The sequence below is a fragment of the Triticum aestivum genome, chromosome 1B, assembly GCF_018294505.1.
Source record: "Triticum aestivum cultivar Chinese Spring chromosome 1B, IWGSC CS RefSeq v2.1, whole genome shotgun sequence".
Lineage (NCBI taxonomy): Eukaryota > Viridiplantae > Streptophyta > Magnoliopsida > Poales > Poaceae > Triticum > Triticum aestivum.
Genome location: NC_057795.1, coordinates 524,529,219 through 524,545,870, shown reverse-complemented (window position 1 = coordinate 524,545,870; position 16,652 = coordinate 524,529,219). Strand labels below are relative to the sequence as shown.

Here is a 16,652-nt window from a genome sequence, read left to right as displayed (position 1 = left end):
CCATTCAGAATTCTCATTTCTATAGGTAACCTGAAGTTGTACTAGCGAGATATGTTCCTTCTCTGCTGTTGACAGTCGCTATTGAGTTTTGTTTCCATGATTTGGATAAGTTTTGTCTGCCCTCTGAGGAAATTAGTTTGATTGCTTTGATCATTGGCGTCTATCACTAATGGGCAACGAAAGATATGCCCCAACACGGAACAAGTGAAGCATTGGCGGCAGATAGGGCAGGACAAGCATCACTGGAACTCTGATAAGGCTGCTTTCTCTGTAAAGAAGATACTAGCACACAAAACAATTCCACTGGTAAGCGTAGAGCACAGACGTACTCCCTCCGTCCGGTGAAGAGTGTACATCTAGAAATTTTAGGACAAATTATGAAGTTGAGTAAAAAATGCATTGGAAAGGTGCGAGCCACTATCTCTCTCCTCTTTAATTACCCACCCTCCAATGAGCTAAGTGCATGTAGAAATTAAGAAGACCATGTGTAGATTACTATTGGTCTTGATTACCGTGTGATGAGAGAGAAGTATTTTTTCTTACTTTAAAGTGCATTGGGAAGATAGAAGTACACTCTTTTGTGGGCAAATTTTAAACCTAGATGTACACTCTTCACCAGACGGAGGGAGTAGGTTAAAACACGAGCGGTCCCACATTCCCGTAGAGCAAAATGTAGGTGAAACCGCCGATGAGGCTAACATGGAGGCCTCCTTGATGGTACTATGATTCTATGAAACTTGTAATCTGTAACCTGTAGCCCTCAATTTGTCTACCTTGGTGGTCACCTTCATCACCGCCCAATTACTTGTGTAACTCTTTCTCTTATAATATACTGCATTCGTCCAAATAAATACACTACCGTACGCTGAACGTATAAGCAAAGCGGGTTCGCTATTTCTCAGCCCTAAGGGGTTATTTAAAAGTCTCATAGAAGCACTAAGTTTCTTTTACAAAAAGAATCGGCATTCATGATCACCAATGTCCAGGAAATAGACGATTCTTTAACGAAAACAGAATGTTCCGTTAACATGCTGGAACTCACAAGGATATTATATTTGTCATTATCAGCTACAACTGCTACGATAAACAGCATTCACAGAGCTATCCACACATTAAATTAGAGGCCATCACATGACTATACTGTACATAACGGTCCATACGAGTTGCAGAACGAATCCCCCCCTACATCTGCCAGAAAAACAAAACTATCATGAATCGGCAGCAAAGAAGAGGAAACCTTTGCAAAGTTATCTTGTCACAACAATGGCAAGTGTTGGACACTGACCCAAAGTAACTGTTAGTCAACCAGACGTTAACGTGTGACACAGATATAAAATTTAGCATAATACCAACACCAAACTCCCATGTTTTCATGTAGGGTGTAGGAGAACTCACCATCTTGACCTTGTTGGCTGGGTCCGTGAACATGATGAGGTCAATATCTGTTTCACAGACAATAAGAAGTTAGATTCTCAGTGGAGGGCTCATCATGAGTCTACCAGTCATAAACTCATAACCAATAATCAGCACGACACCAGGATACCCATCTAATGTATCTGACACCAAAAACTAGATCAAAACTTCTTGCTGTCAAGCAGTTTTATGAGACAATACCTGGTATATGTTTTGTCCTTTATGTACAATATAACCGGCACTGTTCAATCTTTCCATAATATCATCTAAATCTGGAACTTGCAAGCTGATTTTATCTGCTAAGCTCCGTATCTCCTACAAAGGGAAAATTACAGAACATCAGAGGAACCTCAAGAAGATGCTCCTATTGACTGGAGAAACCGCGTAACAAAAGAATCAAAATGCACAAAAAGCAAGTAAGTCAAATTTCGTCGATCATAGCAGGACCAGAATTGTAGCTGAACTAAAATTGGTACTCTTTCCATGTCAATTGATTTGTGTATATGCAATAACTAACAGACCAGCCTTTCATCAAAATATTTTAGATGCATAATTGCTTACGGCTCTTGAAAAGTGATCCTTTTGCTGCAACTCAGATTGCTTGTTTAAGGCACTCATAAGTCTTTTTGCCTCCTTCTGTTGGCTCATCCCACCACTCCGAGCATAGTCCACACAACCATGCTCATCAACATATTTGTCATATAAGGATTCGTTCATGATCTCAACAACATCCTGCAACATAATAAAACGCAGAATGAGATTGCACGCCCATTTTTGATTAAAAAGGTGTGCCTCTTGATGTCATCTAACTATCCGACTGTATTTGCCAGACAACACTTTGCATAAGCCTTAGGCATGCAATAAGCACCGTACGTTCACATTTTCAGATTTATAAAGCAGCAAACAGACAGAAAAAATAAATCTGCAACATCGACATGATATGGAGATTAAAAAACATAATTCATCATGCTTCTAAGTTTGATTCAGTAATTTGCTGAGGATGAAAACTAGCACGAGAAAGAACTCAGATTTTCCCAGCAATCATGGACAAGAACCTAAACCAACAGAAAAATTCTCTGCTGGTAATTTAGGTATGAAGTATGAAGAAATCCAAACTGGCAGTGCAAGGGTGCAAGGTGCGCATATGTACAAAATGGGGAGGAGGGAGCCGGGGAGGGGGGGGGGGGGGGTGTTAAGTATTCTACTTATTTACCTTCGCATCTTGTTCAGTCACTTCTTCTCTTAGATCCACCCGAGCGCGAGCTTCTGCTAACCTCACAAGGCTTTCCAATTGTCTGGCTGTGATGGGTGTGCCATCAGAACAAGTACTATGTGCTCTCAAATTCAAGTAATATTTCCGCAGTACCACCGCTGCTGGTTCTGACATACTTGAGCCGAGAGAAGAAAAATAACAAAATAAGAACTAATTGCATTACATATATGGTATTGATAAGTGAAAAGGAGCTGACAGAATACCGGGGGGTAACATAGCTTCTCGCGTAAGATATATACTTGCGAAGAAGTGGTTCGGGTAACGGAACAAAGTCCCTATCTTTCTCTGGGTGTAGTCTCAGCCTTGAAGCCAATTTTTTCTCATCAATTCCAATCCCCATACTGTCATTAAATTGAGGCACTGGGCATGGAGCAAAGTTGCAAATCAATAACGATGTATACGGTTTCACATGTAAAAAGGAACTAAAAATGTTTTTTAATAACCAAAGAATGACCTGTTCTTAGCCTCTTGTTGGATGAGCAAGGACTTCTGTCATTGGTATGGAGCTGCGTGTAGAAAATATTAATTTTTCGTTAGTTTTTAATTAGATTAAAGCCCTGACACATTTATTATATGTGGTGATATTGCTCATCAGTACTATATGCTTAAGATGTGGACAAAAAATGGATAACAAAAACTTACTGCCATTATGTGGTCTGATAGTCTCTTATCTAGAAACAAGTCTGGCTGGTCAAGTAAAATGAAAACCAGGTCAAACCGAGAGAGCAGGGCAGCATTCATCTTTAAATTCTCATTCACTGTTTTGCCTCGGCTGCAAAAATAGTATTACTAAAAGTTGAAAACAACCCAGGAATTTAAGATCTGTTACCGGAATCTCACTGACAAGTGAAAAGAAGGAACAACACCAGAATACACAAGGAAATGGTATTTGCTTGCAGGTCTGCCTGTTCCAGGCACGGTGACTTGTGTTGTTGTGTGAGTGCAAAAGAACATTACATTGACAAAAACAATCACACTGTAGTAATTGCACATCACGCGCATACGCACACAGAGATAACAGTACAGGTAATGAGTATCAATTGAAGAAGGAAAGATGAATGAAGACAACATATCCAGAATGACAAACATCATACGGTAAGCAGGGGTAGAAAATTTTATCGAAGGATGGAAAAGATTAACCCACTCGTAATGACCACCAACAGGATTAGCAGCTGCCAGCACAGAAGTGCGGGCAGATAAACTCGCCACAAGGCCAGCCTTTGCCACAGATACACACTGCTGCTCCATGGCTTCCAGTAAGGACTGAGAACACAAATTCAATTTCAAACAAGGAAAGTATAGAACATCTTTTACTGAATGAACATTTCACCAAGAAGGTTGTATCAGGTGAAAACTAAAAATAATACCTGATACTCTGCTGACATTTTGTCAAACTCATCAATGCAACATAGCCCACGGTCAGCAAGAACCATAGCCCCTGTAAAGCCAAGAGCTTAACATTATTTTGATCCTATCGCAAATTCTAAGACTTCAAACCACATCGTCCACAAAACAGTAGAACAACCAATTGTATGACAACAAATGATCAAATTAGCTGACTTTCTGACAAGGTTCTCCACAGAATGTGTGAGGAACAAATAAATCTTCCATGCTTACCAGCCTCAAATGCATAATCATTTGTCATTGAATCTTTAACCACAGCAACTGTTAGACCAGCATTTGTGGTTGTATTCCCGCATACATATATTCCCCGTGGAGAAACAGATGCTGCAGCTTTTAGTAATTGGCTCTTGCCTAGTCCTGGATCGCCTGCAACAACATTAAGCAAGAGTATGATTGCATCCTGGGAAGTGCTAACCATGTACTACATGGATCATGATTGGTAAATTATAAGGATTACCAACAATAATAACATGGATGTCTCCTCTAATTGGGACTTTGTTCTGATCCATTGAATGCTTCTGCACAGCACCAAAAAGCGCGAGAGTGATACCGGCTGAAATTTAGAAACATTAATTTAGTCATGTCCAGTAATATAATGCAACAAAGAAACAAAACGAATCAGAAGATGCGGCATCCAAGCAAATGCTACTGCGCTGAAATGAGAACTCTGCACTATCGACAGTGTTCTAAAATTGGACTAGACGGCTGCCTAAGCGTTAAGCGCCGCCTTCCCACCAAGATTTAAGTCAGCAAGCGGTAGCTCGGTCGTCATGTACTAATGAAGATGCAGGTATTGATCATAAGAAGAACTGGAGATGGACAAACATTCATTCTTGATGTTTGCTCTCTTAGGAAATAAGGCATGTCTTTATTCTACTCGTTGAACTTTTGATAATTTAATATTTTTATGTTCAAAAATACAGTTTGCACTCTTTTCTTTCCTTCATTCTTTAGAACGCTGGCTCTTGAAAAGAAAGAGAACATATCCCCTTACTGAACTCTGCACTATAGCTTGATCAATTCCTCACCGCTGAATTGCTTTTTTTTTTTGAGACAGCACAAGAGTACTTACCGTGAAATAATGAATAATCAAATAATCGTTATTGAAAACACTGCACATGTCCAGAAGTAATGAAGCTAAAATAATCGTTATCATTTCTTATATACAGAAACTAAAGAGAGCACAACAGATTGATTTATTTCCAAATGTTTGGACAACACTGAGCAGACCAAAATGTAAATACTTAATCACATTAAATAGCTAACGCAAATACCTTCTAATTAAATTACTGCAAGAAAATACCACATTAGGATTTAAAACAGTGTACTAGAATAGAAAATTACCCTTTACAAGTTCATGCCCATAGATGGAGGGGCAAAAGGAGTGAAGTATTTGACGAAATACATCAGCACCATGCTCGCTATTATATTCGGTGATGAATTTAAGATCCTTATCAGTAAAAGTTTCGAAACTGAAGGATCCAGTAGCCAGAATATCAGTAGAACTTGCATCTGAATTTTCTGAAACAACATGGGCCTTGGAGTTCCTTACTGAGATTGCTTCCAAGTACAAGTAGTATAAACCCTGATTTCTGCTTTTGGACTTACCTAAAGATATTAAAAATATATGTATATATCCACAAGAGAACTTAAGAAAATATGCATCTACATAGTACAAACAAGAATGTTTTGGAAAAAGAATGCACCGGCATCAGACTAATATGAGCTTCACTGATTGTATTTGCATGGTAGAACCAGAAAGAACTACACAAGAGATCAGGATATGATCATGGGATCAGTTGTGGGGTGTATAACCACCAGACGGGCAGCATCTGAACCTAATTCAGCTGGGCCTAGAATACAGGCCGGTTGTACCAACCCTGCAGCTCCCGCAACTACCTAAACCTATTACTGGCTGTCTATGACTCGGACTCCAGTGCATTCAATTAGTCCACCCGGATCAATGCCATTGGTATCATTGATCTCGAGACCAGTCCAGGACAGTGCAACTAGATTCAAATGAGTTGTGGTCAGTTAGGAACTTAGGATTATTAGGTATAAGGCCATACACAGATACGCCAGCAGAGACAACATAAAGGAACTGTAATGTAATATATGAAATCAATGAAGACACAATTCACCTCTATCTCTCACTCTTTGTGTCTCCCATCCAGCCGATATGTTGCACCTACCACCTATAATCTGCTCTAACGGTCTAACCCTTGATGGCACTGAGGAGACATGGGTATTGAACTTGTCCTCCCCTCACCCACAACTATTGGCTGCGGCAAGACAGTGGCAGTGGATGCTGCCTCCAGGAGCACCAAGTCTGTCCCGACATATCCCTCCTGGACACGTCTCATTGCTGACATGGTCTGTTGATCCGACACTTTCCTGCTTTGTGTGGCGTGCATGGCCTTTTGTATGGGATACCGTGCATGACAGAGAAATCATCACGACTATTGCATGTGGCAATGACATGGACGCCACACATAGTAACCTTTTGGCTATCATCATTTGTTCTACAAACAATTCTTGAGTCTTATATTCAAGGAAGTCATAGAAAGCAACAATGTCTAAAAAAGAGTGAATCTTTTAGTTAAGGTGAAGATAAAATGAGGGGAGGTTTTAGGGATAACAAACGTAGCAGGAGATAGGTTTTCCCTAAGAGAAACATGGAACTTGATAATGCTTCTTGTGAACTACCTGATACGGTTACACCTAGTAGTCCATAATGCGCCAAAACTAGACAACCAACCCAAACTACTGAACAACCTTAACAAAAGACTGAAAACATATGTGCTCTACAGGTGTTGCAGGAAATTTGGGACACCTGAACATTAGCATTTTTTTTTTTTTTGCAAAGAGGATTCAGGCTTTGAAGCAATGTGAAATATAGTATCCAGGAAGGTTCAGAAATGAACAACGAGAAATAAGATACTAGTTTCTTCAAAATTGTACCTCCTCCAACATCCATATAGTTGTTCAGCACTTTGACGATTCCAGCTACCGTTACAACCTCTCCAGGGATGCAACAATCTACAAGATCTTCTGTAAGCTCACATTCTATAGTTCGTGGCACTCGGCCTTCTTCACGGTTTTCAGCACTAGAAAGCTCCTGTATCCTGGATTGAAAATAATAAAAACAGAGCTTAGTGTTATAAGCAGAGAATGACACAGATTATCTATTTATCACTTGCCTTATTTTCTGAAAATCTATCAACTTGGCAGTAGATCTCACTGGGGTGAAGGTTCTGCCCTTGCAGCCCTGAATTATGCAGGATACCGGAGGTGAAAATTTCCCGTCAGAGAACACACGACGGATGACTGTAGCACACTTCATGCACTGAAACTCCAGCGCCAGAACTAGAGGTTTCACAGTACTGACTTTTACAACAGTACCACGCACTGTCACTAGTTTCTCTATGAGGTGAATCAACAAGTCAGTACTTCATTTAGATGCAGAACACATGGATAAAGACAGAAGTTCTTACTAATAGAGGCCGCTTTCAAATTCTTCAAAGCAATTATTGTCTCGGTGTGGTTGTAAAGCCTGATATTGACCTTGTCTACGTCGCTCAACTGGAGGCCATTGCCCGAGCACTTAGCCTGAAGAAAACATCAAGAATCAAAGTCCAGCGAGTGAAAAAACAAAGCACAACTGACAACACTAATAATGTTAGCGTGAAATGAAGCATCAACCAGATGAACTGCAGCTCCCATGCAAAGCAAGGCTTCTTTAGGATTTTCCCTGAGAGCATCTAAGAGGTTGGTACCACCGCACAAGTTCTTAAGCTGCTGGAAATCAATTGGAAGGAAGAAGACAACACCATCATCTTCAATCTGTGAATGTAGTCATAAGTTATAACAACATGAATTCGTTCATTTGCTGGAACCGGAAATATTCTTCCATGTAATGACAAAAGCACACTATGAAGCAATGTGTTTAAATCATTTCCACGCGATTAGTAATTTATTGTGCAACTACATGAAGCCATGATTTCATTTTTCAATTGGAACATTGCATCGTGCTTTAGGTAGTTATCGCAGTAGCACATTGGGGTATAAATGTATAAGTAATCTTATGATACTGACAAGGTGGAGCACAAAAGTATCAAAGTTATTCACAAAATTACAAGCTCCTCTTGATTCTTTTCCCTCCTAATAAAGAAGAGTATTCCCCTTTTCTGATTAGATATGTCACTACTTCATATACCAGGAGCCACCATCGCATTGAGACCTTGATCTTGTAGAAACAAATTCTGCCCCAAATTTCGAGGTCGATTCGATCAGATAAGTAAATTATTACCCCAATTCTGCCCTAACAGCAAGGAACCAACACACATTTTACTAACAATGGTACCCAATTAAATGTCTAGCAATGGCAAGCTCAGGAACTTAAATAATTGGAACCAGACAGACATTAGGCACGAGCCTGCAAGCACTTTAACTATATACAGTTACAATGTCAGCTGCCACTCCCAGAGAATTTCAACTAACGATCAATCAGCCAATCCGATAAACCCTAGGTACCAGCCAGTCGAGCAGCAACCGCGATAATTTCATCGCGCCCGAACCGAGTAAGCAACCCTAGAATCGCGTCACCACAAGAGATGGGCCAAAATGAGGCGCTATACGGGGAATGGAGACAGATGCTTACACGTGGGAGGAGCTTCGCCCTCTCCTCCAGCTCCAGGACCTTAACCAGGTCGCCGACGAGCCTGGCCCTGGGGTCGTCCGCCCAGACCGGGTGCTCGGTTTCCTCGGGGAAGTACCTCGGCCAGACCGCCGTGAGGTCCGCCGTGCGGGCGGCGTCGATGGGGCGGCAGCCGGGCCGGCCCTTCTGGATGTCGGCGTACATCCCTAAGGAGGTCCCGGGGATTATCCTCTCCGACGATTTGGGCGGTGAGCAGCGGCGGTGGCGAGACTTGGAGGCGGGCGGAGCGAAATTTTTAGCGGGGTTTTGCGCCGCGGGCGTGGGGACGAGGGTGTGACGATGGGTGAGTCGATGTCCGTGGCAGACAGGTGGGTCCACGGACGGCCGTGTGTGTGCGGTGTGCCTACGGGGAAGAGAAGCGAATAGATGCTCCGCGCATCGTGCGCGTAGTATCGTGGCAGAAATCCTCCTCCTGGACAGGGAGTCCGTCCCTACGGGTGGCGGTTAGCGAAAGTTATGGTATGGCGATAGGGGGGGCGATCTCGTCTGTGCTAGGGTTTTGCCCCTAGTCGCCGCCGACCACCGTGATCCTGCCGTGCTAGTAACCGCGTGTGGGTTCAATCCTCCGCGATCCACTTAGCCACCGATCCCCTCCCATCCACCAAAGACCTTCCGCGAGCTAGGGATCGCGGTCGTACACCACCGGTTCGTCCCTAGGGTTCTCACAGAAGTTCGAAGGTAGCGGAGAGGAGATGGAAGACGTGGAAGGCTTAATGCGAGGGTTGAAGCTCTCGGCAGCGGAGAGGAGGGGGATGAAGATCGGACAGATGGAGAAGGGGAAAGAGACGGATTGGGCGGAGGTTGAACCACAGGCAGTGGGCAAATTGTTCTCGGAGAAACCTGGGCATGCTAGAATCATAGGGCAAACGTTGGGAAGGATTTGGTGCCCAATCAAAGGGGTGCAATGCAAAGAATTAGAGCCCAACATCTTCTTGTTTACGTTCAGACAGGTGTCAGGATGGAGGCGTGCTCTAGAGGACGGTCCGTGGTGGTTTGATAAGGAGTTACTGGTTATGGAGGAGTTCGATCCGAAGAAAACAGTGGAGGAATATGACTTCAACCTGATTCCTATGTGGATCAGGGTGTTTGGCCTACCTCTTGGTCACATGAACCGAAGTATGGGTGAACGCATAGGGGCGGATTTTCATGAACTTGTGGACGTTGATGTAGAGCATGATGGCAATGCAGTGGGCAAATATCTAAGGATTAAGGTGAAACTGAATATTACAGAGCCACTAATGAGGGGCTTTGTGCTTGACCGCCAGAAGAAGGAGAATGCTGGAGCTGCGGATGGTATGGAGGTTGAAGGAGATAAGAACAAGAGAAGGAAGGATCTGTTGTTGGGGAACGTAGTAATTTCAAAAAAATTCCTAAGCACACGCAAGATCATGGTGATGGCATAGCAACGAGAGGGGAGAGTGTTGTCCACGTACCCTCGTAGACCGTAAGCGGAAGCGTCAGCACAACGCGGTTGATGTAGTCGTATGTCTTCACGATCCGACCGATCCAAGCACCGAACGTACGGCACCTCCGAGTTCATCACACGTTCAGCTCGATGACGATCCCCGGGCTCCGATCCAGCAAAGCTTCGGGGATGAGTTCTGTCAGCACGATGGCGTGGTGACGATGATGATGTTCTACCGGCGCAGGGCTTCGCCTAAACTGTGCAACGATATGACCGAGGTGGAATATGGTGGAGGGGGGCACCGCACACGGCTAAGGAACGATCCGTAGATCAACTTGTGTGTCTATGGGGTGCCCCCTGCCCCCGTATATAAAGGAGCAAGGGGGGAGGCCGGCCGGCCCTTGTGGGCGCGCCAAGGAGGAGGAGTCCTCCTCCTAGTAGGAGTAGGACTCCCTCTTTCCTACTCCTACTAGGAGGGGGAAGGAAGGGGGAGAGGGGGAAGGAAAGAGGGGGGCGCCCCCCCTCCTAGTCCAATTCGGACCAGAGGGAGAGGGGGCGCGCGGCCCACCCTGGCCGCCCCTCTCTCTTTCCACCAAGGACCATGTGGCCCATTAACTCTCCCGGGGGGGTCCGGTAACCCTCCGGCACTCCGGTTTTCTCCGAAAACGTCCGGAACACTTCCGGTGTCCGAATATAGTCGTCCAATATATCAATCTTTATGTCTCGACCATTTCGAGACTCCTCGTCATGTCCGTGATCACATCCGAGACTCCGAACAAACTTCGGTACATCAAAACTTATAAACTCATAATAAAACTGTCATCGTAACGTTAAGCGTGCGGACCCTACGGGTTCGAGAACTATGTAGACATGACCTAGAACTATTCTCGGTCAATAACCAATAGCGGAACCTGGATGCCCATATTGGTTCCTACATATTCTACGAAGATCTTTATCGGTCAAACCGCATAACAACATACGTTGTTCCCTTTGTCATCGGTATGTTACTTGCCCGAGATTCGATCGTCGGTATCCAATACCTAGTTCAGTCTCGTTACCGGCAAGTCTCTTTACTCGTTACGTAATGCATCATCCCGTAACCAACTCATTGGTCACATTGCTTGCAAGGCTTATAGTGATGTGCATTACCGAGAGGGCCCAGAGATACCTCTCCGACAATCGGAGTGACAAAACCTAATCTCGAAATACGCCAACTCAACATGTACCTTCGGAGACACCTGTAGTACTCCTTTATAATCACCCAGTTACGTTGTGACATTTGGTAGTACCCAAAGTGTTCCTCCGGTAAACGGGAGTTGCATAATCTCATAGTTACAGGAACATGTATAAGTCATGAAGAAAGCAATAGCAATATACTAAACGATCAAGTGCTAGGCTAACGGAATGGGTCATGTCAATCACATCATTCTCCTAATGATGTGATCCCATTAATCAAATGACAACACATGTCTATGGTTAGGAAACATAACCATCTTTGATTAATGAGCTAGTCAAGTAGAGGCATACTAGTGACCACATGCTTGTCTATGTATTCACACATGTATCATGTTTCCGGTTAATACAATTCTAGCATGAATAATAAACATTTATCATGATATGAGGAAATAAATAATAACTTTATTATTGCCTCTAGGGCATATTTCCTTCAGTCTCCCACTTGCACTAGAGTCAATAATCTAGATTACATAGTAATGATTCTAACACCCATGGAGTCTTGGTGCTGATCATGTTTTGCTCGTGAGAGAGGCTTAGTCAATGGGTGTGCAACATTCAGATCCGTGTGTATCTTGCAAATTTCTATGTCTCCCACTTGGACTTGGTCCCGGATGGAATTGAAGCGTCTGTTGATGTGCTTGGTCCTCTTGTGAAATCTGGATTCCTTTGCCAAGGCAATTGCACCAGTATTGTCACAGAAGATCTTCATTGGTCCCGATGCGCTAGGTATGACACCTAGATCGGAAATGAACTCCTTCATCCAGACTCCTTCATTTGCTGCTTCCGAAGCAGCTATGTACTCCACTTCACATGTAGATCCCGCCACGACGCTTTGTTTAGAACTGCACCAACTTACAGCTCCACCATTTAATAAAAATACGTATCCGGTTTGTGATTTAGAATCGTCCGGATCAGTGTCAAAGCTTGCATCAACGTAACCATTTATGACTAGCTCTTTGTCACCTCCATATACGAGAAACATATCCTTAGTCCTTTTCAGGTATTTCAGGATGTTCTTGACCGCTGTCCAGTGATCCACTCCTGGATTACTTTGGTACCTCCCTGCCAAACTTATTGCTAAGCATACGTCAGGTCTGGTACACAGCATTGCATACATGATAGAGCATATGGCTGAAGCATAGGGAACATCTTTCATTTTCTCTCTATCTTCTGCTGTGGTCGGGCATTGAGTTTGACTCAACTTCACACCTTGAAGCACGGGCAAGAACCCTTTCTTTGCCTGATCCATTTTGAACTTTTTCAAATTTTTATCAAGGTATGTGCTTTGTGAAAGTCCTATTAAGCGTCTTGATCTATCTCTATAAATCTTGATGCCCAATATGTAAGCAGCTTCACCGAGGTCTTTCATTGAAAAACTTTTATTCAAGTATCCCTTTATGCTATCCAGAAATTCTATATCATTTCCAATTAGAAATATGTCATCTACATATAATATCAGAAATGCTACAGAGCTCCCACTCACTTTCTTGTAAATACAGGCTTCTCCAAAAGTCTGTATAAAACCATATGCTTTGATCACACTATCAAAGCGTTTATTCCAACTCCGAGATGCTTGCACCAGTCCATAAATGGATCGCTGGAGCTTGCATACTTTGTTAGCACCTTTTGGATCAACAAAACCTTCTGGTTGCATCATATACAACTCTTCTTCCAGAAATCCATTCAGGAATGCAGTTTTGACATCCATTTGCCAGATTTCATAATCATGAAATGCAGCAATAGCTAACATGATTCGGACAAACTTAAGCATCGCTACGGGTGAGAAAGTCTCATCGTAGTCAACCCCTTGAACTTGTCGAAAACCTTTCGCAACAAGTCGAGCTTTATAGATAGTTACATTACCATCAGCGTCAGTCTTCTTCTTAAAGATCCATTTATTCTCAATGGCTTGCCGATCATCGGGCAAGTCAACCAAAGTCCACACTTTGTTCTCATAGATGGATCCCATCTCAGATTTCATGTCCTCTAGCCATTTTGCGGAATTTGGGCTCATCATCGCTTCCTCATAGTTCGTAGGTTCATCATGGTCAAGTAACATGACTTCCAGAATAGGATTACCGTACCACTCTGGTGCGGATCTTACTCTGGTAGACCTACGAGTTTCAGTAGAAACTTGATCTGAAGTTTCATGATCAATATCATTAGCTTCCTCACTAATTGGTGTAGTTGTCACAGGAACCGGTTCTTGTGATGAACTACTTTCCAACAAGGGAGTAGATACAGTTATCTCATCAAGTTCTACTTTCCTCCCACTCACTTCTTTCTAGAGAAACTCCTTCTCTAAAAAGGATCTGATTTTAGCAACGAAAATCTTGCCCTCAGATCTGTGATAGAAGGTGTACCCAATGGTCTCTTTTGGGTATCCTATGAAGACACATTTCTCCGATTTGGGTTCGAGCTTATCTGGTTGAAGTTTCTTTACATAAGCATCGCAGCCCCAAACTTTAAGGAACGACAACTTTGGTTTCTTGCCAAACCACAGTTCATAAGGCGTCGTCTCAACGGATTTTGATGGTGCCCTATTTAACGTGAATGCGGCCGTCTCTAAAGCATAACCCCAAAACGATAGCGGTAAATCAGTAAGAGACATCATAGATCGCACCATATTTAGTAAAGTACGATTACGACGTTCGGACACACCATTTCGTTGTGGTGTTCCGGGTGGCGTGAGTTGCGAAACTATTCCGCATTGTTTCAAATGTAAACCAAACTCGTAACTCAAATATTCTCCTCCACGATCAGATCGTAGAAACTTTATTTTCTTGTTACGATGATTTTCCACTTCACTCTGAAATTATTTGAACTTTTCAAATGTTTCAGACTTGTGTTTCATCAAGTAGATATACCCATATCTGCTCAAGTCATCTGTGAAGGTGAGAAAATAACGATACCCGCCGCGAGCCTCAACATTCATTGGACCACAAACATCAGTATGTATGATTTCCAACAAATCAGTTGCTCGCTCCATAGTTCCGGAGAACGGCGTTTTAGTCATCTTGCCCATAAGGCACGGTTCGCAAGTACCAAGTGATTCATAATCAAGTGATTCCAAAAGCCCATCAGTATGGAGTTTCTTCATGCGCTTTACACCGATATGACCTAAACGGCAGTGCCACAAATAAGTTGCACTATCATTATCAACTCTGCATCTTTTGGTTTCAACACTATGAATATGTGTATCACTACTATCGAGATTTAATAAAATAGACCACTCTTCAAGGGTGCATGACCATAAAAGATATTACTCATATAAATAGAACAACCATTATTCTCTGATTTAAATGAATAACCGTCTCGCATCAAACAAGATCCAGATATAATGTTCATGCTCAACGCTGGCACCAAATAACAATTATTTAGGTCTAAAACTAATCCCGATGGTAGATGTAGAGGTAGCGTGCCGACCGCGATCACATCGACTTTGGAACCATTTCCCACGCGCATCGTCACCTCGTCCTTAGCCAATCTTCGCTTAATCCGTAGTCCCTGTTTCGAGTTGCAAATATTAGCAACAGAACCAGTATCAAATACCCAGGTACTACTGCGAGCATTAGTAAGGTACACATCAATAACATGTATATCACATATACCTTTGTTCACTTTGCCATCCTTCTTATCCGCCAAATACTTGGGGCAGTTCCGCTTCCAGTGTCCAGTCTGCTTGCAGTAGAAGCACTCAGTTTCAGGCTTTGGTCCAGACTTGGGTTTCTTCTCTTGAGCAGCAACTTGTTTGCTGTTCTTCTTGAAGTTCCCCTTCTTCTTCCCTTTGCCCTTTTTCTTGAAACTGGTGGTCTTGTTGACCATCAACACTTGATGCTCCTTCTTGATTTCTACCTCCGCGGCTTTTAGCATTGCGAAGAGCTCGGGAATAGTCTTGTCCATCCCTTGCATATTATAGTTCATCACGAAGCTCTTGTAGCTTGGTGGCAGTGATTGGAGAATTCTGTCAATGACACTATCATCAGGAAGATTAACTCCCAGTTGAATCAAGTGATTATTATACCCAGACATTTTGAGTATGTGTTCACTGACAGAACTATTCTCCTCCATCTTGCAGCTATAGAACTTATTGGAGACTTCATATCTCTCAATCCGGGCATTTGCTTGAAATATTAACTTCAACTCCTGGAACATCTCATATGCTCCATGACGTTCAAAACGTCGTTGAAGACCCGGTTCTAAGCCGTAAAGCATGGCACACTGAACTATCGAGTAGTCATCAGCTTTGCTCTGCCAGACGTTCTTAACATCGTCAGTTGCATCAGCAGCAGGCCTGGCACCCAGCGGTGCTTCCAGGACGTAATTCTTCTGTGCAGCAATGAGAATAATCTTCAGGTTACGAACCCAGTCCGTATAATTGCTACCATCATCTTTCAACTTTGCTTTCTCAAGGAATGCATTAAAATTCAACGGAACAACAACACGAGCCATCTATCTACAACAAACATAGACAAGCAAAGTACTATCAGGTACTAAGTTCATGATAAATTTAAGTTCAATTAATCATATTACTTAAGAACTCCCACTTAGACAGACATCTCTCTAGTCATCTAAGTGATCACGTGATCCAAATCAACTAAACCATGTCCGATCATCACGTGAGATGGAGTAGTTTCAATGGTGAACATCACTATGTTGATCATATCTACTATATGATTCACGCTCGACCTTTCGGTATCCGTGTTCCGAGGCCATATCTGTATATGCTAGGCTCGTCAAGTTTAACCCAAGTATTTCGCGTGTGCAACTGTTTTTGCGCCCGTTGTATTTGAACGTAGAGCCTATCACACCCGATCATCATGTGGTGTCTCAGCACGAAGAACTTTCGCAACGGTGCATACTCAGGGAGAACACTTCTTGATAATTAGTGAGAGATCATCTTAAAATGCTACCGTCAATCAAAGCAAGATAAGATGCATAAAGGATAAACATCACATGCAATCAATATAAGTGATATGATATGGCCATCATCATCTTGTGCTTGTGATCTCCATCTTCGAAGCACCGTCGTGATCACCATCGTCACCGGCGCGACACCTTGATCTCCATCGTAGCATCATTGTCGTTACGCCATCTATTGCTTCTACGACTATCGCTACCGCTTAGTGATAAAGTAAAGCAATTACAGGGCGTTTGCATTTCATACAATAAAGCGACAACCATATGGCTCCTGCCAGTTGCCG

At 42.9% G+C, this 16,652-nt stretch overlaps 1 protein-coding gene across 1 annotated transcript; it reads right to left on the bottom strand.

The window, feature by feature from the left end:
* Positions 1-941: 941 nt before the first annotated feature.
* LOC123136317 (probable DNA helicase MCM8) lies at positions 942-9,131 on the bottom strand. The gene is made up of 18 exons (XM_044555682.1): positions 8,751-9,131; positions 7,793-7,933; positions 7,585-7,699; positions 7,291-7,513; positions 7,052-7,215; positions 5,435-5,698; positions 4,548-4,643; positions 4,304-4,456; positions 4,054-4,124; positions 3,831-3,949; positions 3,329-3,458; positions 3,141-3,192; positions 2,890-3,046; positions 2,627-2,801; positions 1,975-2,145; positions 1,615-1,728; positions 1,396-1,442; positions 942-1,188 (listed from the first exon to the last, which is right to left on the bottom strand). Coding segments are annotated over exons 1-18 (2,394 nt in total). The 5' UTR covers positions 8,952-9,131; the 3' UTR covers positions 942-1,187.
* Between the last annotated feature and the right edge of the window lie 7,521 nt (positions 9,132-16,652).